The sequence below is a fragment of the Oncorhynchus masou genome, chromosome 21 (genome assembly GCF_036934945.1).
Source record: "Oncorhynchus masou masou isolate Uvic2021 chromosome 21, UVic_Omas_1.1, whole genome shotgun sequence".
NCBI classification, from domain to species: domain Eukaryota; kingdom Metazoa; phylum Chordata; class Actinopteri; order Salmoniformes; family Salmonidae; genus Oncorhynchus; species Oncorhynchus masou.
In genome coordinates this window covers 38,572,585-38,597,220 of record NC_088232.1, presented here as the reverse complement: position 1 = coordinate 38,597,220, position 24,636 = coordinate 38,572,585, and the positions used below count along the sequence as shown (strand labels likewise).

At 49.3% G+C, this 24,636-nt stretch overlaps 1 protein-coding gene across 3 annotated transcripts in view; it reads left to right on the top strand.

Moving 5' to 3' along the window:
* LOC135508322 (ral GTPase-activating protein subunit alpha-2-like) overlaps window positions 1-24,636 on the top strand; it is a 227,279-nt gene that overhangs the window by 139,986 nt on the left and 62,657 nt on the right. For all 3 annotated transcript variants that reach the window (XM_064928424.1, XM_064928422.1, XM_064928423.1), the window contains 9 exons: window positions 117-175; window positions 412-520; window positions 3,618-3,728; window positions 3,848-3,916; window positions 4,181-4,318; window positions 6,506-6,686; window positions 20,746-21,691; window positions 22,044-22,115; window positions 23,885-24,008. In XM_064928424.1, coding sequence (XP_064784496.1) covers window positions 117-175; window positions 412-520; window positions 3,618-3,728; window positions 3,848-3,916; window positions 4,181-4,318; window positions 6,506-6,686; window positions 20,746-21,691; window positions 22,044-22,115; window positions 23,885-24,008 — 1,809 coding nt within the window. The remainder of the gene's footprint in view (window positions 1-116; window positions 176-411; window positions 521-3,617; window positions 3,729-3,847; window positions 3,917-4,180; window positions 4,319-6,505; window positions 6,687-20,745; window positions 21,692-22,043; window positions 22,116-23,884; window positions 24,009-24,636) is intronic.

Here is a 24,636-nt window from a genome sequence, read left to right as displayed (position 1 = left end):
CAAACGAATAAAAACATTGTGTAGGAGTTAGAGTGCAAGCATCTTGATGAATAAAATGTACATTTTGGATGGTAGAGGAAGTGGATTGTTCATCATGTCCTGCCCTCTCCCTTCAGGACTATCTGGTCAACATCTTACTGAAGACGGCACGGAATGAACCCTGTGAGGCAGCCAGGTATGAAAGGGATGGGGATACAGAAGAAAGGTCCAGTCGTGTGGAGGGAATGGGACTGATTGGATTCATGTTCAAATTTCAGAGAAATAGTATAATAAAAGATTTGATGAATTTGTGTAATGTAAGAAGAAAATGGAAAGGGGGTAATGCAACTTCAGAGATACAACATGAGTAAGAATGTAATTGTTTCCATAGCGTGCATCAGTATTCTCTCACTGGTCTCCTGTGTGTTCTAGGTGTATAGCTGTGTGTAGTCTGGGCCTGTGGGTATGTGAGGAACTGATGCAGAATAATATTCACCACCAGGTCAAGGATGCCATCAATGTACTGGGCGTAACACTAAAGGTGAGTGTGTTTATGCATCAGCATCTATGTGAGTGACAAGGTGCTCAGTTGCGTGACTCCTGTACAGTATGTTTTTGAAGACCTCTGCTCCCCTGTCTATCAGTGGATAGATGCAGAGAGAACCAGTGTTTCCTGAGGGTGGGAAAGAGCATGTGGTGTAATTTCCAGACCACTCGCTCTCAGTGGATGCAGGCCAATTTAAGCATTTAAGTTTCTTGCTAGTGCAATACCCCTCTAATGGAGCAGTATTCACTGCCCTGCCCAACCTGACGCACACATCCGGCTGGCCCAAAATAAAGGGGATGAGTGGGTGAATGGGGGAGGGGTGCTTTTCTGAAAGCAGGTACTGAACTCTCTGGATCTGTCATTGTGTTGGGCCATTTTTGCAATCCTCCATTGTCTGCTCTTGTTACATGACAATAAGCATTCTGATAGAAAACAGGGGACATTCTATTTCTGTGCCTTGAATTCCAGATCCCCTTTTTTAACAACACAACTGGGTCTGCCAATCGGTCCATAAACTTTAGTTTGAAAGAAAGTTTTTTTTGCACAACCAAGACATTTTCATACCTTTTTCTGTTATGCCAGAGTCCCCATAATAGTTTTATACAATTACTCATACTACTACGTTGTTGACTTCCCAGAACACCTTGAACCCTCATCTCTCGTGTACTGTCCTCTCTCTCTCGCGCGCTCTCAATTAAATTCAATTCAAGGAGTTTCATTGGCATGGGAAACATAATCTCAGCAAAAAAAGAAACCTTTTTCAGGATCCTGTCTTTCAAAGATAATTCCTAAAAATCCAAATAACTTCACAGATCTTCATTGTAAAGGGTTTAAACACTGTTTCCCATGCTTGTTCAATGAACCATAAACAATTTATGAACATGCACCTGTGGAACGGTCATTAAGACACTAACAGCTTACAGACGGTAGGCAATTAAGGTCACAGTTGTGAAAACTTAGGACACTAAAGAGGTATTTCTATTGACTGAAAAACACCAAAAAGAAAGATGCCCAGGGTCCCTGCTCATCTGTGTGAACGTGCCTTAGGCATGTTGCAAGGAAGCATGAGGACTGCAGATGTGGCCAGGGCAATAAATTGCAATGTCCGTACTGTGAGTCGCCTAAGACAGAGCTACAGGGAGACAGGACAGACAGCTGATCGTCCTCGCAGTGGAAGACCACGTGTAACAACACCTGCACAGGATTGGTACATCCGAACATCACACCTGCAGAACAGGTACAGGATGGCAACAACAACTGCCTGAGTTACAATCCCTCCATCAGTGCTCAGACTGTCCGCAATAGGCTGAGAGAGGATGGACTGAGGGCTGTAGGCCTGTTGTCCTCACCAGACATCACCGGCAACAACGTCGCCTATGGGCACAAACCCACCGTCGCTGGACCAGACAGGACTGGCAAAAAGTGCTCTTCACTGACGAGTTGTGGTTTTGTCTCACCAGGGGTGATGGTCGGATTCACGTTGAGCGTTACACCGAGGCCTGTACTCTGGTGTGGGATCAATTTGGAGGTGGAGGGTCCGTCATGGTCTGGGGCGGTGTGTCACAGCATCATCGGACTGAGCTTGTTGGCATTGCAGGCAATCTTAACGTTGTGTGTTACAGGGAAGACATCCTCCTCCCTCGTGGTACCCTTCCTGCAGGCTCATCCTGACATGACCCTCCAGCTTGACAATGCCACCAGCCATACTGCTCGTTCTGTGCGCGATTTCCTGCAAGACAGGAATGTCAGTGTTCTACCATGGCCAACAAAGAGCCCGGATCTCAATCCCATTGTGCATGTCTGGGACCTGTTGGATCGGTGGGTGAGGGCTAGGGCCATTCCCCCCAGAAACTTGCAGGTGCCTTGGTGGACAAGTGAGGTACCATCTCACAGCAAGAACTGGTAAGTCTGGTGCAGTCCATGAGGAGATGCACTGCAGTACTTAATGCAGCTGGTGACCACACCAGACACTGACTGCTGCTTTTGATTTTGACCCCCCCCCTTTGTTCAGGGACACATTATTCAATTTCTGTTAGTCACGTGTGTGAACTTGTTCAGTTTATGTCTATGTTGTTGAATCTTGTTATGTTCATACAAGTATTTACACATGTTAAGTTTGCTGAAGTTAAACGCAGTTGACAGTGAGAGGACATTTATTTTTTTGCTGAGTTTGTTAACATAGCCAAAGCAAGTGAAGTAGATAATATACAAAAGTGAAATAAACAATACAAATTAACAGTAAACATTTCACTCACAGAAGTTCCAAAAGAATAAAGACATTACAAATGTCATGTAATGCATATATACAGTAATGTAACGATGTGCAAATGGTTAAAGTACAAATGGGAAAATAAATAAACATAAATATGTGTTGTATTTACAATGGTGTTTGTTCTTCACTGGTTGCCCTTTTCTTGTGGCAACAGGTCACAAATCTTGCTGCTTTGTTGGCACGCTGTGGTATTTCACCCAGTAAATATGGGAGTTTATCAAAATCCGGTTTGTTTTCGAATTCTTTGTGGATCTGTGTAATCTGAGGAAAATATGTATCTCTGATATGATTATACATTTGGCAGGAGATTAGGAAGTGCAGCTCAGTTTCCACCTCATTTTGTGGGCAGTGTGCACATAGACTGTCTTCTCTTGAGAGCCAGGTCTGCCTACCGCGGCCTTTCTCAATAGCAAGGCTATGCTCATGGAGTTGGCATTGCGTCAAAGCTTTCCTTAAGTTTGGGTCAGTCACAGTGGTCAGGTATTCTGCCACTGTGTACTCTGGTTAGGGCTAAATAGCATTCTAGTTTGCTCTGTTTTTTTGTTAATTACTTGACACATTGAAAATAATTATCTTTTTGTTTTCTCATGATTTGGTTGGGTCTAATTGTGTTGCTGTCCTGGGGCTCTGTGGGGTGTGTTTGTGAACAGAGCCCCAGGACCTGCTTGCTTAGGGGTCTCTTCTCCAGGTTCATCTCTCTGTATGTGATGGCTTTGTTGTAGAAGGTTTGGGAATCGCTTCCTTTTAGGTTGTACAATTTAACGTCTCTTTTCTGGATTTTGATAATTAGCGTGTCTCTCTCTCTCGCTCGCTTGTCAGTTTGGGAACAAGGCTGTGGCTCATGTAGCCTGTGACCTGTTCCAGCTCCTCATCTCTCACTGGGAACACCTCCAGAGGCTAGAGCGCTCTCTCCCAAAGAAAATCATTGAGGTAGGATGACACGGCTCCCCCTCAGCTCAGCTAACCATCTCCTTTTATCAGACATGCTATCTTCTTTCACTTGAGAAATATATAGAATCAACATGTCCCCTTGTTTTTGTCCCATGCAGATCTTTGTGGCTACTATAGCATTTCTGTTGCCGAGCGCAGAGCACTCGGCAGTGGAGGCTGACAAAAAGGTACGGGGAAATTCTAAAGGACCCTTTTTTTCATAGAGGTAGCAAGTGCATTTGCACAGGAATCCTGTTCTATCTGGGCCCTATGTGTGTCTTCTCTCTCTCTCTTTTTCTCCCTCCAGCCCCCCCTCTCTGTCCCTCCCTCACTCCCACCCTCATCCCCCTCCCTAGCTGTTTTATTGATTATCTTTGCATACAGTAGGCTTCATTGTGTGTGGAGGGTTCTGGGATAATGGATAAGGCCTCTCCTCTCTTTGTATGACTCAGCTAATGGTGTCTCTGCTGCTGTGCCTGCTGGACTGGTGCATGGCCATGCCCCTGAGTATGCTGCTGGAGCCCATCACCATGCCCGTGCTGGAGGACTCCACATCCCACAAGGCCCCTCTGCTCGACTACATCTACAGGGTGGGTAACAGAGAGAGAATACAGTGTCAAAGTACTTTGTCTTACTTCCACCACAGCCCTATTCAGATGTCCTATTCAACATTTAAAGTTTGTTCTATGACGCCTTGGAAATTAATTTTCCAATTTTTGTTTCCAGTTTCTACTGTTATGTGAGAATGCCCACCTAACCACCCCACCTGTTTGCTAATACACATGTAATACTCAAAAACATTCATTTATAACAGCTTTAGTTTTTTCTCGTCTTTTTATTTTGACCGATTGGGGGTTTGAAACCTTATTTAGAGATTTAAATCCTGAGGAAGAGCCTGAGCATCAGGCTAAATGAATGAGGTGTTATTCATTGGAGGTTTGACAGATGTAGTCAAACAAACACAATCCTTTTTATGGATGTCACCCCTGATAAGAAATGGTCAAATTATTTAGATGTTTCTTTGTCCTCGTAATAAGCCTGGAACTACAAGCCTGTCTAGATTTTAATTGAATATTTCTTCAAATGACAGAGACTGCAGCTGCTATCTTAGGAATTCAATGTTATTTGTTGATCTATTGTGCACATAACAGTCAAGTTTATAAAGCTTTTCAATACTCAGTCTTTTCAGCTAGGCACTAATTTACATAGCAGTAAACCTCAGAAAATGAATAAAGCTATTTGTCTTGTTTCTGCATACTTTATTCTGCTTCGCTGCTGGGTTTGTATCAGATGTTTCATTTAACAAATCAATGAGCAGATTACACTCAAGTGAGCCATTCATACAATGACGAAGAAAGATGGGACATTTCTGCATCTCTGCTGAGGATTTGAACTTTTTGGTGTTTGTGTCTAACAGCACGAGACTGGTCTGTGTAAAAGGCATGATTGCTCTGGACCTTATTGGTTCACTGGAGCTCCACTCCGGCTCCTCCATCTGCTCTCTGCCTTAGCAGCTGCACCCTCCCCTCGCTGTGTGTACGCGTGCATGAGTGGTCTATTTGCTTGTGTGTGTTTTTGTGCGTCTGTGAGTGAGTGTGCCTCTGTGCACATCTGCACGTATCCATGTTTGTTCGGGTGTGTGTTACCTTCCTGGAACTGTTGCTATGTAAGGTGCAGCCACTTAGTTGTCAAGCAAGCCTGAGATTTTTTTTCTCCTCCACAGAGGAACCACTTTGGGGCTTTGGTGTGGCAGCTGGTTGGTTCTGGCCTTTTCACCATAAACTCTAATCCCCCCCCATGCCCAGAGGACTGTTAGGCATAATAATCCACATACTGTCTGCATTTCCCCACACAATACTGTTTCAGATGACAGAACCTGCGCCTCTCCTCTGAGCCTCAGCCAAGTGTGTATGTGTGTGTGTTGAATGGGATTAGCCATTCATTTACATGGACCAGCCTCCACAAAGGGTTTACCAAGTCCACCCACTCAGTGTAAGAGGCCCCACAGTTTGCTATTGTCTGATATGTCAGGCGTAGCTTCCAAGCACTTCTCTGCTTACAGCACACAGGTGTGTGTGTGTGTGTGTGTGTGTGTGTGTGGCAACATGAGCAGGGGGATAAAATCTTAATTAAATCAAACAGAGTAAACCTGTCCAATCAGTGTAATCAACTGACCCAGTGGGTCTTATCTAGTCCTGTCAACCCAATGGACTGATGCCGTACCATCTGTTATGCAGATCGATACACTCATCACAGGAGAAATGGATTAGTGGCAATAAAGAGCATCTCTTCTCTTAGATGGCCGTCTCACCATGACAAACAGACCGTATATTCCTCCTCCGTATGTTCCTGAACCATTCGAAGTGCAATAAGCAATGCCTCACTGATTATCTTCCATACTTGCAACCTCTGCATTCGAGATTACTGTATAATTTTCCTCTTACTTAGTAACTTACTTAGTCACTTCACCTGTGTTTCAGATACTGTAAGATAGTGTTCAGCTATTCACTGGCTCCCGCTGTTGGTCAATGCCTCCACTGTCGCGTGCTTTAATCTCAGGCAGACTGGGTAGAGTGTCTGTTTGAGTGTGTGATGTACCTCGTTTATGAGTCCCATGTGCTCGTTGATGCTGTGCAGCCAGCCACGCAAAGGAACAGTAGCAGTGACTGTATCCAAGGTTACCGCCACATGCAAGATTACCACATTACCACTGTTTTTCTCTTGTAGTTGCTTTAACCCACTAGGTGTTGACTCCTATCTTCAATCCTGTTCGGTAGGTGCTTCACTGTTGTGTCTCTGGCTCCAACCTGCACACCCAGCAGAGTCACTACCTCCTGAGCCTGTCTGACCTCTCCACTGACTACGACCCCTTCCTCATGCTGGGCCAGGTCAAAAATTCTGAGCCCCCGCCCTCACACACTGCTGCAGACTTTGGCAACCTGCTCACCGTTGCCGAAGGTAAGTAGACCTGAGACCTGACAACTGTCACTGCCCTCACCACTATCACCAACACAGCAGGAGACAGGATGGGCAGATGAGACGCCACCCATTTAGTACCTGCTGTGTAGGAGATTGTTCTAGGGCTTTGGAGGGCTTTGTACGTTTGTGTGTTAGTGCGTTAGAGACTGTGTTTGAGCGTTAGAGACGGTGTGTTTGTGAGTTAGAGAGGGTGTGTTTGTGCGTTAGAGACTGTGTTTGAGCGTTAGAGACGGTGCGTTTGTGCGTTAGAGACGGTGCGCTTGAGCGCTAGAGACGGTGTGTTTGTGCGTTAGAGACGGTGTGTTTGTGCGTTAGAGACGGTGCGTTTGAGCGTTAGAGACGGTGCGTTTGAGCGTTAGAGACGGTGCGTTTGAGCGTTAGAGACGGTGCGTTTGAGCGTTAGAGACGGTGCGTTTGTGCGTTAGAGACGGTGCGTTTGAGCGTTAGAGACGGTGCGTTTGAGCGTTAGAGACGGTGCGTTTGAGCGTTAGAGACGGTGAGTTTGAGCGTTAGAGACGGTGCGTTTGAGCGTTAGAGACGGTGCGTTTGAGCGTTAGAGACGGTGCGTTTGAGCGTTAGAGACGGTGCGTTTGAGCGTTAGAGACGGTGCGTTTGTGCGTTAGAGACGGTGCGTTTGTGCGTTAGAGACGGTGCGTTTGTGCGTTAGAGACGCTGCGTTTGTGCGTTAGAGACGCTGCGTTTGTGCGTTAGAGACGTGCGTTTGTGCGTTAGAGACGCTGCGTTTGTGCGTTAGAGACGCTGCGTTTGTGCGTTAGAGGCGGTGCGTTAGAGACGGTGTGTTTGTGCGTTAGAGACGGTGCGTTAGAGACGGTGCGTTTGTGCGTTAGAGACGGTGCGTTTGTGCGTTAGAGACGGTGCGTTTGTGCGTTAGAGACGGTGCGTTTGTGCGTTAGAGACGGTGCGTTTGAGACGGTGCGTTTGTGCGTTAGAGACGGTGCGTTTGAGCGTTAGAGACGGTGCGTTTGTGCGTTGACGGTGCGTTTGTGCGTTAGAGCGGTGCGTTTGTGCGTTAGAGACGGTGCGTTTGTGCGTTAGAGACGCTGCGTTTGTGCGTTAGACGGTGCGTTTGTGCGTTAGAGACGTTGCGTTTGTGCGTTAGAGACGCTGCGTTTGTGCGTTAGAGACGCTGCGTTTGTGCGTTAGAGACGGTGCGTTTGTGCGTTAGAGACGTGCGTTTGTGCGTTAGAGACGCTGCGTTTGTGCGTTAGAGACGCTGCGTTTGTGCGTTAGAGACGTTGCGTTTGTGCGTTAGAGACGGTGCGTTTGTGCGTTAGAGACGATGCGTTTGTGCGTTAGAGACGGTGCGTTTGTGCGTTAGAGACGGTGCGTTTGTGCGTTAGAGACGGTGCGTTTGTGCGTTAGAGACGGTGCGTTTGAGCGTTAGAGACGGTGCGTTTGTGCGTTAGGAGACGGTGTGTTTGTGCGTTAGAGACGCTGCGTTTGTGCGTTAGAGACGGTGCGTTTGAGCGTTAGAGACGGTGCGTTTGTGCGTTAGGGAGCGGTGTGTTTGTGCGTTAGAGACGGTGTGTTTGTGCGTTAGAGAAGGTGTGTTTGTGCGTTAGAGACGGTGTGTTTGAGCGTTAGAGACGGTGCGTTAGAGACGATGTGTTTGTGCGTTAGAGACGGTGTGTTTGCGTTAGAGACGGTGCGTTTGTGAGTTAGACGGTGCGTTTGTGAGTTAGACGGTGCGTTTGAGCGTTAGAGCGGTGTGTTTGTGCGTTAGAGACAGTGTGTTTGTGCGTTAGAGCGGTGTGTTTGTGCGTTAGAGACGGTGTGTTTGTGCGTTAGAGACGGTGTGTTTGTGCGTTAGAGACGGTGCGTTAGAGACTATGTGTTTGTGCGTTAGAGACGGTGCGTTTGTGCGTTAGAGACGGTGCGTTTGTGCGCTAGAGACTGTGCGTTTGAGCGTTAGAGACGGTGCGTTTGTGCGCTAGAGACTGTGCGCGTTTGTGCGCGTTAGAGACGGTGCGTTTGTGCGTTAGAGACGGTTTGTGCGCTAGAGCGGTGCGTTTGTGCGTCAGAGACGGTGCGTTTGTGCGCTAGAGACGGTGCGTTTGTGCGCTAGAGACGGTGCGTTTGTGCGCTAGAGACGGTGAGTTTGAGCGCTAGAGACGGTGAGTTTGAGCGCTAGAGCGGTGAGTTTGAGCGCTAGAGACGGTGCGTTTGAGCGCTAGAGACGGTGCGTTTGAGCGCTAGAGACGGTGCGTTTGAGCGTTAGAGACGGTGCGTTTTGTGCGTTTGAGCGCTAGAGACGGTGCGTTTGAGCGCTAGAGACGGTGCGTTTGAGCGCTAGAGACGGTGCGTTTGAGCGCTAGAGACGGTGCGTTTGAGCGCTAGAGACGGTGCGTTTGAGCGTTAGAGACGGTGCGTTTGAGCGTTAGAGACGGTGCGTTTGAACGCTAGAGACGGTGTGTTTGTGAGTTAGAGACGGTGCGTTTGTGCGTTAGGAGACGGTGCGTTTGAGCGTTAGAGACGGTGCGTTTGTGCGTTAGAGACGTTGCGTTTGTGCGTTAGAGACGTTGCGTTTGTGCGTTAGAGACGGTGCGTTTGTGTGTTTGTGCGTTAGAGACGCTGCGTTTGTGCGTTAGAGACGGTGCGTTTGTGCGTTAGAGACGGTGCGTTTGTGCGTTAGAGACGGTGCGTTAGAGACGGTGCGTTTGTGCGTTAGAGACGGTGCGTTTGTGCGTTAGAGACGGTGCGTTTGAGCGTTAGAGACGGTGCGTTTGTGCGTTAGAGACGGTGCGTTTGTGCGTTAGAGACGATGTGTTTGTGCGTTAGAGACGCTGCGTTTGTGCGTTAGAGACGCTGCGTTTGTGCGTTAGAGACGCTGCGTTTGTGCGTTAGACGGTGCATTTGTGCGTTAGAGACGGTGCGTTTGAGCGCTAGAAGACGGTGCGTTTATGCGTTAGAGACGGTGCGTTTGTGCGTTAGAGACGGTGCGTTTGTGCGTTAGAGACGGTGCGTTTGTTTAGGAGACGGTGCGTTTGAGCGTTAGAGACGGTGCGTTAGAGACGGTGCGTTAGAGACGATGTGTTAGAGACGATGTGTTTGTGCGTTAGAGACGGTGTGTTTAGCGTTAGAGACGGTGCGTTTGTGAGTTAGACGGTGCGTTTGTGAGTTAGACGGTGCGTTTGAGCGTTAGAGACGGTGCGTTTGTGCGTTAGAGACGGTGCGTTTGTGCGTTAGAGACGATGCGTTTTTGCGCTAGAGACGGTGTGTTTGTGCGTTAGAGACGGTGCGTTAGAGACGGTGCGTTTTTGCGCTAGAGACGGTGCGTTTGAGCGTTAGAGACGGTGCGTTTGAGCGTTAGAGACGGTGCGTTTGTGCGTTAGAGACGGTGCGTTTGTGCGTTAGAGACGATGCGTTTTTGCGCTAGAGACGGTGCGTTTGTGAGTTAGAGACGGTGCGTTTGAGCGTTAGAGACGGTGTGTTTGTGCGTTAGAGACGGTGTGTTTGAGCGTTAGAGACGGTGCGTTTGTGCGTGAGAGACGGTGCGTTTGTGCGTGAGAGACGGTGTGTTTGTGCGTTAGAGACGGTGTGTTTGTGCGTTAGACGGTGTGTTTGAGCGTTAGAGATGGTGTGTTTGAGCGTTAGAGACGGTGCGTTAGAGACGGCGCTTTGTGCGTGAGAGACGGTGCGTTTGTGCGTTAGGAGACGATGTGTTTGTGCGTTAGAGACTGTGTGTTTGTGCGCTAGAGACGGTGCGTTTGAGCGTTAGAGACGGTGCGTTTGAGCGTTAGAGACGGTGCGTTTGTGCGCTAGAGACGGTGCGTTTGTGCGCTAGAGACGGTGCGTTTGTGCGCTAGAGACGGTGCGTTTGTGCGCTAGAGACGGTGCGTTTGAGCGCTAGAGACGGTGCGTTTGAGCGCTAGAGACGGTGCGTTTGAGCGCTAGAGACGGTGCGTTTGAGCGCTAGAGACGGTGCGTTTGAGCGTTAGAGACGGTGCGTTTGTGCGCTAGAGACGGTGCGTTTGTGCGTTAGAGACGGTGCGTTTGAGCGCTAGAGACGGTGCGTTTGAGCGCTAGAGACGGTGCGTTTGTGAGTTAGAGACGGTGCGTTTGAGCGCTAGAGACGGTGCGTTTGTGCGCTAGAGACGGTGTGTTTGAGCGCTAGAGACGGTGTGTTTGAGCGTTAGAGACGGTGCGTTTGAGCGCTAGAGACGGTGCGTTTGAGCGCTAGAGATGGTGCGTTTAGTTTTCTTTACCCCGTTTTTCTCCCCAATTTTGTGGTATCCAATTGGTAGTAGTTACAGTCTTGTCTCATCGCTGCAACTCCCGTACGGACTCGGGAGAGGCGGCGGTCGAGAGCCATGCGTCCTCCGAAACACAACCCACTGCTGCTTGACACAATGCGCATCCAACCCGGAAGCCAGCCACACCAATGTGTCGGAGGAAACACTGTACACCTGGCGACCTGGTCAGCGTGCACTGTGCCCGGCCCGCCACAGGAGTCGCTAGTGCGCGATGAGACATGGATATCCCTGCCGGCCAAACCCCCTAACCCGGACGAAACTGGGCCAATTGTGCGTCGCCCCATGGACCTCCCGGTCGCGGCCGGCTGCGACAGAGCCTGGGCTCGAACCCAGGATCTCTGGTGGCACAGCTGTGCCACTGTAGACCACTGTGCCACCCTGGAAGCCCAGAGACAGTGTGTTTGAACGTTAGAGACGGTGTGTTTGAGCGTTAGAGACGGTGTGTTTGTGCGTTAGAGACGGTGTGTTTGTGCGTTAGAGACGGTGTGTTTGAGCGTTAGAGACGGTGTGTTTGAGCGTTAGAGACGGTGTGTTTGAGCGTTAGAGACGGTGTGTTTGAGCGTTAGAGACGGTGTGTTTGAGCGTTAGAGACGGTGTGTTTGAGCGTTAGAGACGGTGTGTTTGAGCGTTAGAGACGGTGTGTTTGAGCGCTAGAGACGGTGTGTTTGAGCGCTAAAGACGGTGTGTTTGAGCGCTAGAGACGGTGTGTTTGAGCGCTAGAGACGGTGCGTTTGAGAGTTAGAGACGGTGCGTTTGAGCGCTAGAGACGGTGCGTTTGTGCGTTGAGACGGTGTGTTTGAGCGTTAGAGACGGTGTGTTTGAGCGCTAGAGACGGTGTGTTTGTGAGTTAGAGACGGTGTGTTTGTGCGTTAGAGACGGTGTGTTTGTGCGTTAGAGACGGTGTGTTTGAGCGTTAGAGACCGTGTGTTTGAGCGTTAGAGATGGTGCTTTGAGCGCTAGAGACGGTGCGTTTGTGCGTTAGAGACGGTGCGTTTGTGCGCTAGAGACGGTGTGTTTGAGCGCTAGAGACGGTGTGTTTGAGCGCTAGAGACGGTGTGTTTGAGCGTTAGAGACGGTGTGTTTGTGCGTTAGAGACGGTGTGTTTGTGCGTTAGAGACGGTGTGTTTGAGCGTTAGAGACGGTGTGTTTGAGCGTTAGAGACGGTGCGTTTGAGCGCTAGAGACGGTGTGTTTGAGCGTTAGAGACGGTGTGTTTGAGCGTTAGAGACGGTGTGTTTGAGCGTTAGAGACGGTGTGTTTGAGCGTTAGAGACGGTGTGTTTGAGCGCTAGAGACGGTGTGTTTGAGCGCTAAAGACGGTGTGTTTGAGCGCTAGAGACGGTGTGTTTGAGCGCTAGAGACGGTGCGTTTGTGAGTTAGAGACGGTGCGTTTAGCGCTAGAGACGGTGCGTTTGTGCGTTAGAGACGGTGTGTTTGAGCGTTAGAGACGGTGTGTTTGAGCGCTAGAGACGGTGTGTTTGTGAGTTAGAGACGGTGTGTTTGTGCGTTAGAGACGGTGTGTTTGTGCGTTAGAGACGGTGTGTTTGTGCGTTAGAGACCGTGTGTTTGAGCGTTAGAGATGGTGCTTTGAGCGCTAGAGACGGTGCGTTTGTGCGTTAGAGACGGTGTGTTTGAGCGTTAGAGACGGTGTGTTTTAGAGCGGTGTGTTTGTGAGTTAGAGACGGTGTGTTTGTGCGTTAGAGACGGTGTGTTTGTGCGTTAGAGACGGTGTGTTTGTGCGTTAGAGACCGTGTGTTTGAGCGTTAGAGATGGTGCTTTGAGCGCTAGAGACAGTGCGTTTGTGCGTTAGAGACGGTGCGTTTGAGCGTTAGAGACGGTGTGTTTGAGCGTTAGAGACGGTGTGTTTGAGCGCTAGAGACGGTGTGTTTGAGCGCTAGAGACGGTGTGTTTGTGCGTTAGAGACGGTGTGTTTGAGCGTTAGAGACGGTGTGTTTGAGCGTTAGAGACGGTGTGTTTGTGCGTTAGAGACGGTGTGTTTGTGCGTTAGAGACGCTGCGTTTGTGCGTTAAAGACGGTGCGTTTGTGCGTTAGAGACGGTGCGTTAGAGACGGTGTGTTTGTGCGTTAGAGACGGTGCGTTTGTGCGTTAGAGACGGTGTGTTTGAGCGTTAGAGACGGTGTGTTTGAGCGTTAGAGCGGTGTGTTTGTGCGTTAGAGACGGTGCGTTTGAGCGCTAGAGACGGTGTGTTTGTGCGTTAGAGACGGTGTGTTTGAGCGTTAGAGACGGTGTGTTTGAGCGTTAGAGACGGTGTGTTTGAGCGCTAGAGACGGTGTGTTTGTGAGTTAGAGACGGTGTGTTTGTGCGTTAGAGACGGTGTGTTTGTGCGTTAGAGACGGTGTGTTTGTGCGTTAGAGACCGTGTGTTTGCGTTAGAGATGGTGCTTTGAGCGCTAGAGACGGTGCGTTTGTGCGTTAGAGACGGTGCGTTTGTGCGCTAGAGACGGTGTGTTTGAGCGCTAGAGACGGTGTGTTTGAGCGCTAGAGACGGTGTGTTTGTGCGTTAGAGACGGTGTGTTTGAGCGTTAGAGACGGTGTGTTTGTGCGTTAGAGACGGTGTGTTTGTGCGTTAGAGCGCTGCGTTTGTGCGTTAAAGACGGTGCGTTTGTGCGTTAGAGACGGTGCGTTAGAGACGGTGTGTTTGTGCGTTAGAGCGGTGTGTTTGTGCATTAGAGACGGTGCGTTTGTGCGTTAGAGACGGTGCGTTTGAGCGTTAGAGACGGTGCGTTTGAGCGTTAGAGACGGTGCGTTTGTGCGTTAGAGCGGTGCGTTTGAGCGTTAGACGGTGCGTTTGTGCGTTAGAGACGATGCGTTTGTGCGCTAGAGACGGTGCGTTTGTGCGTTAGAGACGGTGCGTTTGTGCGTTAGAGACGGTGCGTTTGAGCGTTAGAGACGGTGCGTTTGAGCGTTAGAGACGGTGCGTTTGTGCGTTAGAGACGGTGCGTTTGTGCGTTAGAGACGGTGCGTTTGTGCGTTAGAGACGGTGCGTTTGTGCGTTAGAGACGGTGCGTTTGTGCGTTAGAGACGGTGTGTTTGAGCGTTAGAGACGGTGCGTTTGAGCGTTAGAGACGGTGCGTTAGAGACGGTGTGTTTGTGCGTGAGAGACGGTGCGTTTGAGTGTTAGAGACGGTGCGTTTGTGCGTTAGAGACGGTGCGTTTGTGCGTTAGAGACGGTGCGTTTGAGCGTTAGAGACGGTGCGTTTGTGCGTTAGAGACGGTGCGTTTGTGCGTTAGAGACGGTGCGTTTGTGCGTTAGAGACGGTGCGTTTGTGCGTTAGAGACGGTGTGTTTGTGCGTTAGAGACGGTGTGTTTGAGCGTTAGAGACGGTGTGTTTGAGCGTTAGAGACGGTGCGTTTGAGCGTTAGAGACGGTGCGTTTGTGAGTTAGAGACGGTGCGTTTGTGAGTTAGACGGTGCGCTTGAGCGTTAGAGGCGGTGCGTTTGTGCGTTAGAGACGGTGCGTTTGTGCGTTAGAGACGGTGCGTTTGAGCGTTAGAGACGGTGCGTTTGTGCGTTAGAGACGGTGCGTTAGAGACGATGTGTTAGAGACGATGTGTTTGTGCGTTAGAGACGGTGTGTTTGAGCGTTAGAGACGGTGCGTTTGTGAGTTAGACGGTGCGTTTGTGAGTTAGACGGTGCGCTGAGCGTTAGAGACGGTGTGTTTGTGCGTTAGAGACGGTGTGTTTGAGCGTTAGAGACGGTGTGTTTGTGCGTTAGAGACGGTGTGTTTGTGCGTTAGAGACGGTGCGTTAGAGACGATGTGTTTGTGCGTTAGAGACGGTGCGTTTGTGAGTTAGACGGTGCGTTTGTGAGTTAGACGGTGCGTTTGAGCGTTAGAGACGGTGCGTTTGTGCGTTAGAGACGGTTTGTGCGCTAGAGACGGTGCGTTTGAGCGTCAGAGACGGTGCGTTTGTGCGGTAGAGACGGTGCGTTTGTGCGCTAGAGACGGTGCGTTTGTGCGCTAGAGACGGTGCGTTTGAGCGCTAGAGACGGTGCGTTTGAGCGATAGAGACGGTGCGTTTGAGCGCTAGAGACGGTGCGTTTGAGCGCTAGAGACGGTGCGTTTGAGCGCTAGAGACGGTGCGTTTGAGCGCTAGAGACGGTGCGTTTGTTAGAAGACGGTGCGTTTGAGCGCTAGAGACGGTGCGTTTGTGCGTTAGAGACGGTGAGTTTGTGCGTTAGAGCGGTGCGTTTGTGCGTTAGAGACGGTGCGTTTGTGCGTTAGAGCGGTGCGTTTGTGCGTTAGAGGCGGTGCGTTTGTGCGTTAGAGACGGTGCGTTTGTGCGTTAGGAGACGGTGCGTTTGTGCGTTAGAGACGCTGCGTTTGTGCGTTAGAGACGGTGCGTTTGTGCGTTAGAGACGGTGCGTTTGTGCGTTAGAGATGGTGCGTTTGTGCGTTAGAGACGGTGCGTTTGTGCGTTAGAGCGGTGCGTTTAGCGTTAGAGGCGGTGCGTTTGAGCGTTAGAGACGGTGCGTTTGTGCGTTAGAGACGCTGCGTTTGTGCGTTAGAGACGCTGCGTTTGTGCGTTAGAGACGGTGCGTTTGTGCGTTAGAGACGGTGCGTTTGTGCGTTGAGCGGTGCGTTAGAGACGGTGCGTTTGTGCGTTATAGACGGTGCGTATGTGCGTTAGAGACGGTGTTTGAGCGTTGACGGTGCGTTTGAGCGTTAGAGACGGTGCGTTTGAGCGCTAGAGACGGTGCGTTTGTGCGCTAGAGACGGTGCGTTTGTGCGCTAGAGACGGTGCGTTTGTGCGTTAGAGACGGTGCGTTTGTGCGTTAGAGACGGTGCGTTTGAGCGCTAGAGACGGTGTGTTTGTGCGTTAGAGACGGTGTGTTTGAGCGTTAGAGCGGTGCGTTAGAGACGATGTGTTTGTGCGTTAGAGACGGTGTGTTTGAGCGTTAGAGCGGTGCGTTTGTGAGTTAGACGGTGCGTTTGTGAGTTAGAGACGGTGCGCTTGAGCGTTAGAGACGGTGTGTTTGTGCGTTAGAGACGGTGTGTTTGAGCGTTAGAGACGGTGTGTTTGTGCGTTAGAGACGGTGTGTTTGTGCGTTAGAGACGGTGCGTTAGAGACGATGTGTTTGTGCGTTAGAGACGGTGCGTTTGTGCGCTAGAGACGGTGCGTTTGTGCGCTAGAGACGTGCGTTTGTGCGCTAGAGACGGTGTGTTTGTGAGTTAGAGACGGTGCGTTTGTGCGTTAGAGACGGTGTGTTTGTGCGTTAGAGACGGTGTGTTTGTGCGTTAGAAACGGTGTGTTTGAGCGTTAGAGATGGTGTGTTTGAGCGTTAGAGACGGTGCGTTAGAGCGGTGCTTTTGTGCGTGAGAGCGGTGCGTTTGTGCGTTAGAGACTGTGTGTTTTGCGCTAGAGACGGTGCGTTTGAGCGTTAGAGACGGTGCGTTTGAGCGTTAGAGACGGTGCGTTTAGAGCGGTGCGTTTGAGCGCTAGAGACGGTGCGTTTGTGCGCTAGAGACGGTGCGTTTGAGCGTTAGAGACGGTGCGTTTGTGCGTTAGAGACGGTGCGTTTGTGCGCTAGAGACGGTGCGTTTGTGCGCTAGAGACGGTGCGTTTGAGCGTTAGAGACGGTGCGTTTGAGCGCTAGAGACGGTGCGTTTGAGCGCTAGAGACGGTGCGTTTGAGCGCTAGAGACGGTGCGTTTGAGCGCTAGAGACGGTGCGTTTGAGCGCTAGAGACGGTGCGTTTGAGCGCTAGAGACGGTGCGTTTGAGCGCTAGAGACGGTGCGTTTGAGCGCTAGAGACGGTGCGTTTGCTAGAGACGGTGCGTTTGAGCGTTAGAGACGGTGTGTTTGTGCGTTAGAGACGGTGTGTTTGTGCGTTAGAGACGGTGAGTTTGAGCGCTAGAGACGGTGTGTTTGTGAGTTAGAGACGGTGCGTTTGAGCGCTAGAGACGGTGCGTTTGAGCGCTAGAGACGGTGCGTTTGAGCGCTAGAGACGGTGCGTTTGAGCGCTAGAGACGGTGCGTTTGAGCGCTAGAGACGGTGCGTTTGAGCGCTAGAGATGGTGCGTTTAGTTTTCTTTACCCCGTTTTTCTCCCCAATTTTGTGGTATCCAATTGGTAGTAGTTACAGTCTTGTCTCATCGCTGCAACTCCCGTACGGACTCGGGAGAGGCGGCGGTCGAGAGCCATGCGTCCTCCGAAACACAACCCACTGCTGCTTGACACAATGCGCATCCAACCCGGAAGCCAGCCACACCAATGTGTCGGAGGAAACACTGTACACCTGGCGACCTGGTCAGCGTGCACTGTGCCCGGCCCGCCACAGGAGTCGCTGGTGCGCGATGAGACATGGATATCCCTGCCGGCCAAACCCCCCTAACCCGGACGAAACTGGGCCAATTGTGCGTCGCCCCATGGACCTCCCGGTCGCGGCCGGCTGCGACAGAGCCTGGGCTCGAACCCAGGATCTCTGGTGGCACAGCTGTGCCACTGTAGACCACTGTGCCACCCTGGAAGCCCAGAGACAGTGTGTTTGAACGTTAGAGACGGTGTGTTTGAGCGTTAGAGACGGTGTGTTTGTGCGTTAGAGACGGTGTGTTTGTGCGTTAGAGACGGTGTGTTTGAGCGTTAGAGACGGTGTGTTTGAGCGTTAGAGACGGTGTGTTTGAGCGTTAGAGACGGTGTGTTTGAGCGTTAGAGACGGTGTGTTTGAGCGTTAGAGACGGTGTGTTTGAGCGCTAGAGACGGTGTGTTTGAGCGCTAGAGACGGTGTGTTTGAGCGCTAGAGACGGTGTGTTTGAGCGCTAGAGACGGTGTGTTTGTGAGTTAGAGACGGTGCGTTTGAGCGTTAGAGACGGTGTGTTTGAGCGTTAGAGACGGTGTGTTTGAGCGTTAGAGACGGTGTGTTTGAGCGTTAGAGACGGTGTGTTTGAGCGTTAGAGACGGTGTGTTTGAGCGTTAGAGACGGTGCGTTTGAGCGTTAGAGACGGTGTGTTTGAGCGTTAGAGACTGTGTGTTTGAGCGCTAGAGACGGTGTGTTTGAGCGCTAGAGACGGTGTGTTTGAGCGCTAGAGACGGTGTGTTTGAGCGCTAGAGACGGTGTGTTTGTGAGTTAGAGACGGTGCGTTTGAGCGCTAGAGACGGTGTGTTTGTGCGTTAGAGACGGTGTGTTTGAGCGTTAGAGACGGTGTGTTTGAGCGCTAGAGACGGTGTGTTTGTGAGTTAGAGACGGTGTGTTTGAGACGGTGTGTTTGTGCGTTAGAGACGTGTGTTTGTGCGTTAGAGATGGTGCTTTGAGCGCTAGAGACGGTGTTTGTTTGAGACGGTGCGTTTGTGCGCTAGAGACGGTGTGTTTGAGCGCTAGAGACGGTGTGTTTGAGCGCTAGAGACGGTGTGTTTGAGCGTTAGAGACGGTGTGTTTGTGCGTTAGAGACGGTGTGTTTGTGCGTTAGAGACGGTGTGTTTGTGCGTTAGAGACGGTGCGTTTGAGCGCTAGAGACGGTGCGTTTGTGCGTTAGAGCGGTGCGTTTGAGCGCTAGGAGACGGTGCGTTTGAGCGCTAGAGACGGTGCGTTTGAGCGCTAGAGACGGTGCGTTTGAGCGCTAGAGACGGTGCGTTTGTGAGTTAGAGATGGTGCGTTTGAGCGCTAGAGACGGTGTGTTTGAGCGCTAGAGACGGTGTGTTTGAGCGCTAGAGACGGTGTGTTTGTGCGTTAGAGACGGTGTGTTTGAGCGTTAGAGACGGTGCGTTTGTGCGTTAGAGACGGTGCGTTTGTGCGTTAGAGACGGTGTGTTTGTGCGTTAGAGACGGTGCGTTTGAGCGCTAGAGACGGTGCGTTTGAGCGCTAGAGACGGTGCGTTTGAGCGCTAGAGACGGTGCGTTTGAGCGCTAGAGATGGTGCGTTTGAGCGCTAGAGCGGTGTGTTTAGCGCTAGAGACGGTGTGTTTGTGAGTTAGAGATGGTGCGTTTGAGCGCTAGAGACGGTGCGTTTGTGCGTTAGAGACGCTGTGTTTGTGCGTTAGAGACGGTGTGTTTGAGCGTTAGAGACGGTGTGTTTGAGCGTTAGAGACGGTGTGTTTGAGCGCTAGAGACGGTGTGTTTGTGAGTTAGAGACGGTGTGTTTGTGCGTTAGAGACGGTGTGTTTGTGCGTTAGAGACGGTGTGTTTGTGCGTTAGAGACGGTGTGTTTGTGCGTTAGAGACGGTGTGTTTGAGCGTTAGAGACGGTGCGTTTGAGCGCTAGAGACGGTGCGTTTGTGCGTTAGAGACGGTGCGTTTGAGCGTTAGAGACGGTGCGTTTGTGCGTTAGAGAGTGTGTTTGATGCGCTGGTGTGTTTGAGCGTTAGAGACGGTGCGTTTGAGCGCTAGAGACGGTGTGTTTGTGAGTTAGAGATGGTGCGTTTGAGCGTTAGAGACGGTGTGTTTGAGCGCTAGAGACGGTGTGTTTGTGAGTTAGAGATGGTGCGTTTGAGCGTTAGAGACGGTGCGTTTGAGCGTTGGAATGCTTTCGAGTACCCTGTCATCCAAGTATTGTGTGCCTAGCTGCCCCTGCTTGTTTTACATACTACTCTTCCTCATCCAGACCACACTCTTCCTCTCCCAAACCACCTGGGAAATGGGCAGTAAGGGGATTTACAGGGAGATGTAAGTTTTTAATAGGTAGCCTTCCATTTGGAGGTAGCTACTCTATTAAATGTTAATGTTTTGACCTAATATTGACTAGACTAACACATGGAATGGAATGTTTAAAGAGGTAGCCATTAGTGCTCTGCCCCAGGGAGAGGACCCATTATCCAAGAGACATCTAAAAATGATATTTATTAGTGACCTTGTGGTGCCATTAGGTTATGTATTAGAGTATTTCTTTGTTTCCTCCACTAATGTTTCAGAAGTCATTTTTTCTTTCAACCAAAAGAACGTACCCATTGACGCAATGTTGGCTAAGCCCAGCTGAAATATCTAGCTTATGTCATTACTTTTCATACAGCGCTACAAAGTCTAGATAGAAACTACAGAAGAGCAGCCAAAGAGCACTATGCATTCCCCTTGAGATCATATTGATTAAGTCTCATCAAAGGGCTTGTGTATCTCTAATGCAGCCTCTCTAAAGAGCTTTCTCCACTTTGATGAGGGATGATGGTATTGATAGCACTGTCACAATGCAGAGCGCATCTTCTTGTTTTTCCACCCATCGTAACTCTTTCATTTTGGAATAGTTCTGAGCATTTAAATCAATCTGATTCAGGGAGCAGCACTATATTCACTGTGCTGTAAAGACCTGCTTCTCATTAGCACTTTGCCAGTCTTTTCTCTCCGCCCATTGTAGCAGACTCAATGGCCTTTTCAAAGTTGTCTCCCATGATTAGATGCTACCTACTTATTTATGGCAGAGGTGTGTTGGCCATAACCGTTGTGAGATGAAAAACAACGCTATTAGTTATTATGAAGGAAAAGCTAGCTTTGTGTGAAAAGGCCAGAGAATTGAGAACTGCTTAATGAATTTACTATAGTTTATAAGGATCCCCTTTAGTTGTTGCACATTAGCTCTTGCACAGTACGAAAAAAAGTATGAAAATATACATGTAAAATGCACATGCAGCAGCTACTCTTCCTGGGGTCCACACAAAACATCAAAAACATGAGTGCATACAATACATGACAAAGTACATGTGCTGGGTCTTGACTTCCCTGTATAAAATACATTTAAACAGGGGGGTTATTTACAGGGTTAACGAAATGATTTGTCTCTCAGGATGTCTTTAGACCATCTTATTCCTGTTCTCCTCTTGCTTCCAGAGAAGAAAAGACGGAATATGGAGCTCATCCCTCTGACGGCACGGATGATCATGACACACCTTGTGAACCACCTGGGCCACCATCCCCTCAGTGGTGGCCCCGCCCTCCTGCACAGCCTGGTCAGTGAGAACCACGACAACCCCTTTGTGGAGTCATCAGAACTCTCCTCTGAGGTGTTCAAGAGCCCCAACCTGCAGCTGTTTGTGTTCAACGACAGCACCCTGGTATCCTACCTCCAGGTACCCTCGGAGCCCTCTGATCCAGGGGAACCCTATGACAACTCCTCCCAGGTACGGGTTATCGTCAGGGACATCTCTGGAAAGTACTCCTGGGACGGAGGGGTCCTCTACCGCACCCAGGAGGGAGTCAACGGCATGCATCAGAGAACCTCAGACCCCTCCAACCACTCCACCTCCAAGCCCACCTCACCAGGCACCTCAGACCATTCCAACCACTCCACCACCAAGCCCACCTTACCATGCACCTCAGACCCTTACAACCACTCCACCACCAAGCCCACCTTACCAGGCACCTCAGACCCTTACAACCACTCCACCTCCAAGCCCACCTCACCAGGCACCTCCGAGCGCTCCAACCCCCCTGGCTGGGACTCCCAGTCAGGCTGTGATGAGGAGGAGGTAGATGGCCTGGACCAGCTCCTAGAAGACCTGGGATACAGCAGCCCTGAGTGCCTGCCCCAGCCCCGGCTGAGGCTCAACCAGCCAGCCCCCTCTCCCTGTGGGATGAACCTGGAGCAGGAGGGGGCCATCATGGAGGCCATCCTCAGGCAGATGCAGCAGGAGGAGGAGCAGGTGAAGAGGTGGAACGCAGACGTGAGCGTCAAGGCCACCAGCCAGAGAGAACCCGCTCACCAGGAGCCCAAAGCTCTCTTCTACTTCTGCAGACTGCTACTCAATGACCTGGGCATGAACTCATGGGACCACAGGTACAGAGCAAAGCACAACACCGCCACAGCTATAGACTAGTTAGAAGAATACCTTACAGAGAGAGAGAAAGTGGGAGAGAAAAAGTACAAGGAAAGGCCTGGCAGGGTGTGTTGTGTTAATCTGCTCTCCACAGGGAAACTGTGCCCAACTGTAGATTAGTAATGGTCTCGGAGCTCAATTTAAAACTGTTTACACCTGTTACTCGTCAGACCAAACGTTAAACATGAAGCTTTCTTATCCTAATTTCAATCTGCTTTTTACCATTCAAAAAATAGCATGCACTGGTACACTGGTACATGTCAAGTGCCATCTGGATGCTTTTCAAGTTCAAATTTGTTTATTCCTTTTCAGGAAAAGCTTTCATCTCCTGAAGAAGAACTCAAAACTTTTGAGAGAACTGAAGAATTTGGATTCCAGGCAGTGGTATGTTCTTGTACAGTGATTATTTAGGGCCTCTTCAGCACACACTGTATCCCTAGGTAACATTGACATGTATGATTTGCTTCTTGTTCGGCATAAAAGGAACTTACTGAATCTCTAAGCAAGACCTTTTGAACAAACCATCCTAGATTTCACCTAGGTATTCTAGCTAAGCCTGAAATATTGCAGCGTTCCATGTCCGTCATTACTCTGAACTTTACATTTTTTTTTTACCTTTATTTAACTAGGCAAGTCAGTTAAGAAAAAATTCTTATTTTCAATGACGTCCTAGGAACAGTGGGTTAACTGCCTGTTCAGGGGCAGAACGACAGATTTGTACCTTGTCAGCTCGGGGGTTTGAACTTGCAACCTTTCGGTTACTAGTCCAACACTCTAACCACGAGGCTACCCTGCAACCTACGCCTGCTAATGAAGATTCTCTTCCTCTAAATCAGTAAAGATCACACTTTCAAGGCGACACGTATTAAAACTGCTTCACTCTGCCTTCCCCTCCTCTCCTCCTAATCTACACCATCCCGGGCTGATCTCAGCTAGGCAGTACTCACGCACAGCGATCAATAGGCACTTCACACTGCTAATGACTGGGGCTTATTAAAGAATGCCCCCAGGATTTTGCCAGACAAGGCAACCTGTGTCGAAGCATCCAAAATGCCCACCATTTTAAAACAGCACCATGCTCCGCCATGACAACGGTGAAGCGCAGGGGTGGAACTCTGTGTCTGCTCTTGTTTTGTTTGTCACATGACGGGGGGGGGGGCAGTAAACACATATATTAATGGACACTAACTCTTAAGACACTTCATTAGTGGGCTTTGGTTAGCCTAGTGGTTAGAGCGTTGGGCAAAGTAACTGAAAGGCTGCTTGATCAAATCCCTGAGCTGGCAAGGTCAAAATCTGTCATTCTGCCCCTGAACAAGGGAGTTAACCCACTGTTCCCTGGTAGGTCGTCATGGTAAATAAGAATTTGTTCTTAACTGACTTGCCTAGTTAAATAAAGGTTAATTTTTTTTTAATGAAGACACATGTTGTTTTCTCTAATATTAACCATATTTGCTACAATTACTTTTTGGAATTTGCACAGTATTGTTTGGAGATGTACGTTTGACAGCCTGGTCTCAGAGCAAAGCATATGATATTTTACTAAAATCAGTGGCACTCAGATTTAGTATGATATGTTACATTCGATAGGACAGTAGGTTACTTGAATGTCTAGCAACCCAAAGGTTGTGTTCGAATCTCATCACAAACAACTTTAGCATTTTAGCTAATTAGCAACTTTGTAACTAGGAAAGGGAAAGGGGGATACCTAGTCAGTTAACTGCTTACTGCTTTTCCCTACTTTGCAACCTCTTAGCATGTTAGCTAACCTTTCCCTTAACTTTAACCTAAATCCTAACCCTATCCTTAACCTTAATCTTGTCATTGTAATATTATGTTACGAATTGTAATTCGTAAAATACTATACGTCCTGCAATTCATATTATATTGAATGACTGCTATTACATTTGTAGGCCAATGTAATGTAATGTAACCTAACGTGAAGTAATATTTCATACTAAATGAAGTGCCACAGATTTTAGCCAAATATAATTTGTTTTGCTTTTGAGTCCAGGTTACGTTTGGTGGTGTGTAGTTCACATTTCAGAGCACTCCCATCTTAACTGGGATGAGTGTGGAGGTAGGCACTAAGAACATTGTAGCTTTGCTAGGTCCGTTGTTCTAACGACAGGACTGTGTGCTTGTCTTAACAGCAGGGAGACACACAAGATCGCTGTGTTCTACATCGGGGAGGGTCAGGAGGACAAATGCTCCATCCTGTCCAACAGCGCAGGCAGTCAGACCTACGAGGATTTTGTGTCTGGCCTGGGATGGGAGGTACACACACACACACACACACACACACACACACCGCTGCGGCAGGGTTTCCATTAGGAAATTGTAGCGCTGGACATTTGACTGGCAGCATTTTAATTTACTGGACATTTGAGAAATGTACCGGACCCATGTGCATTGGGTGCATAACTCTGATTAGTGCGTCCACCCATGGTGCTCATGATGACATAAATCATATTTAGATTATGGTAATTCATATTAACAGAACATGCAAGTTGAGGATGCAACGATGTGCAGTCCTTACTGAGTTATGATGGGCACTTTGAAGTTGTTAGAATAACTGTCCACATTTACTTTTCCTCAGCCAATAAGATGAGTAACAAACAGCCAAATCACTACCTATGTCAATCTACTATCACCCATAGTAGAAAAGTGTACCTATTCTATTGGTCAGCTTGTCGAGAAAGAAATTGCCTAATCCAAACAGACTCTGGGACAGTTTTGAGACGATAGATCCCAGATTCATACAACCAGTATGTATGCCTAGGCTACATTTGATGCAACAGATCAGAAAGTTTAGCTTAAAATGTTGTTAAACTTTTATTTCTTCAGATTATAAAAGTACAGCAATAATGCAATTAGTGGGAAAATACCATTGTCAAAAGCACAC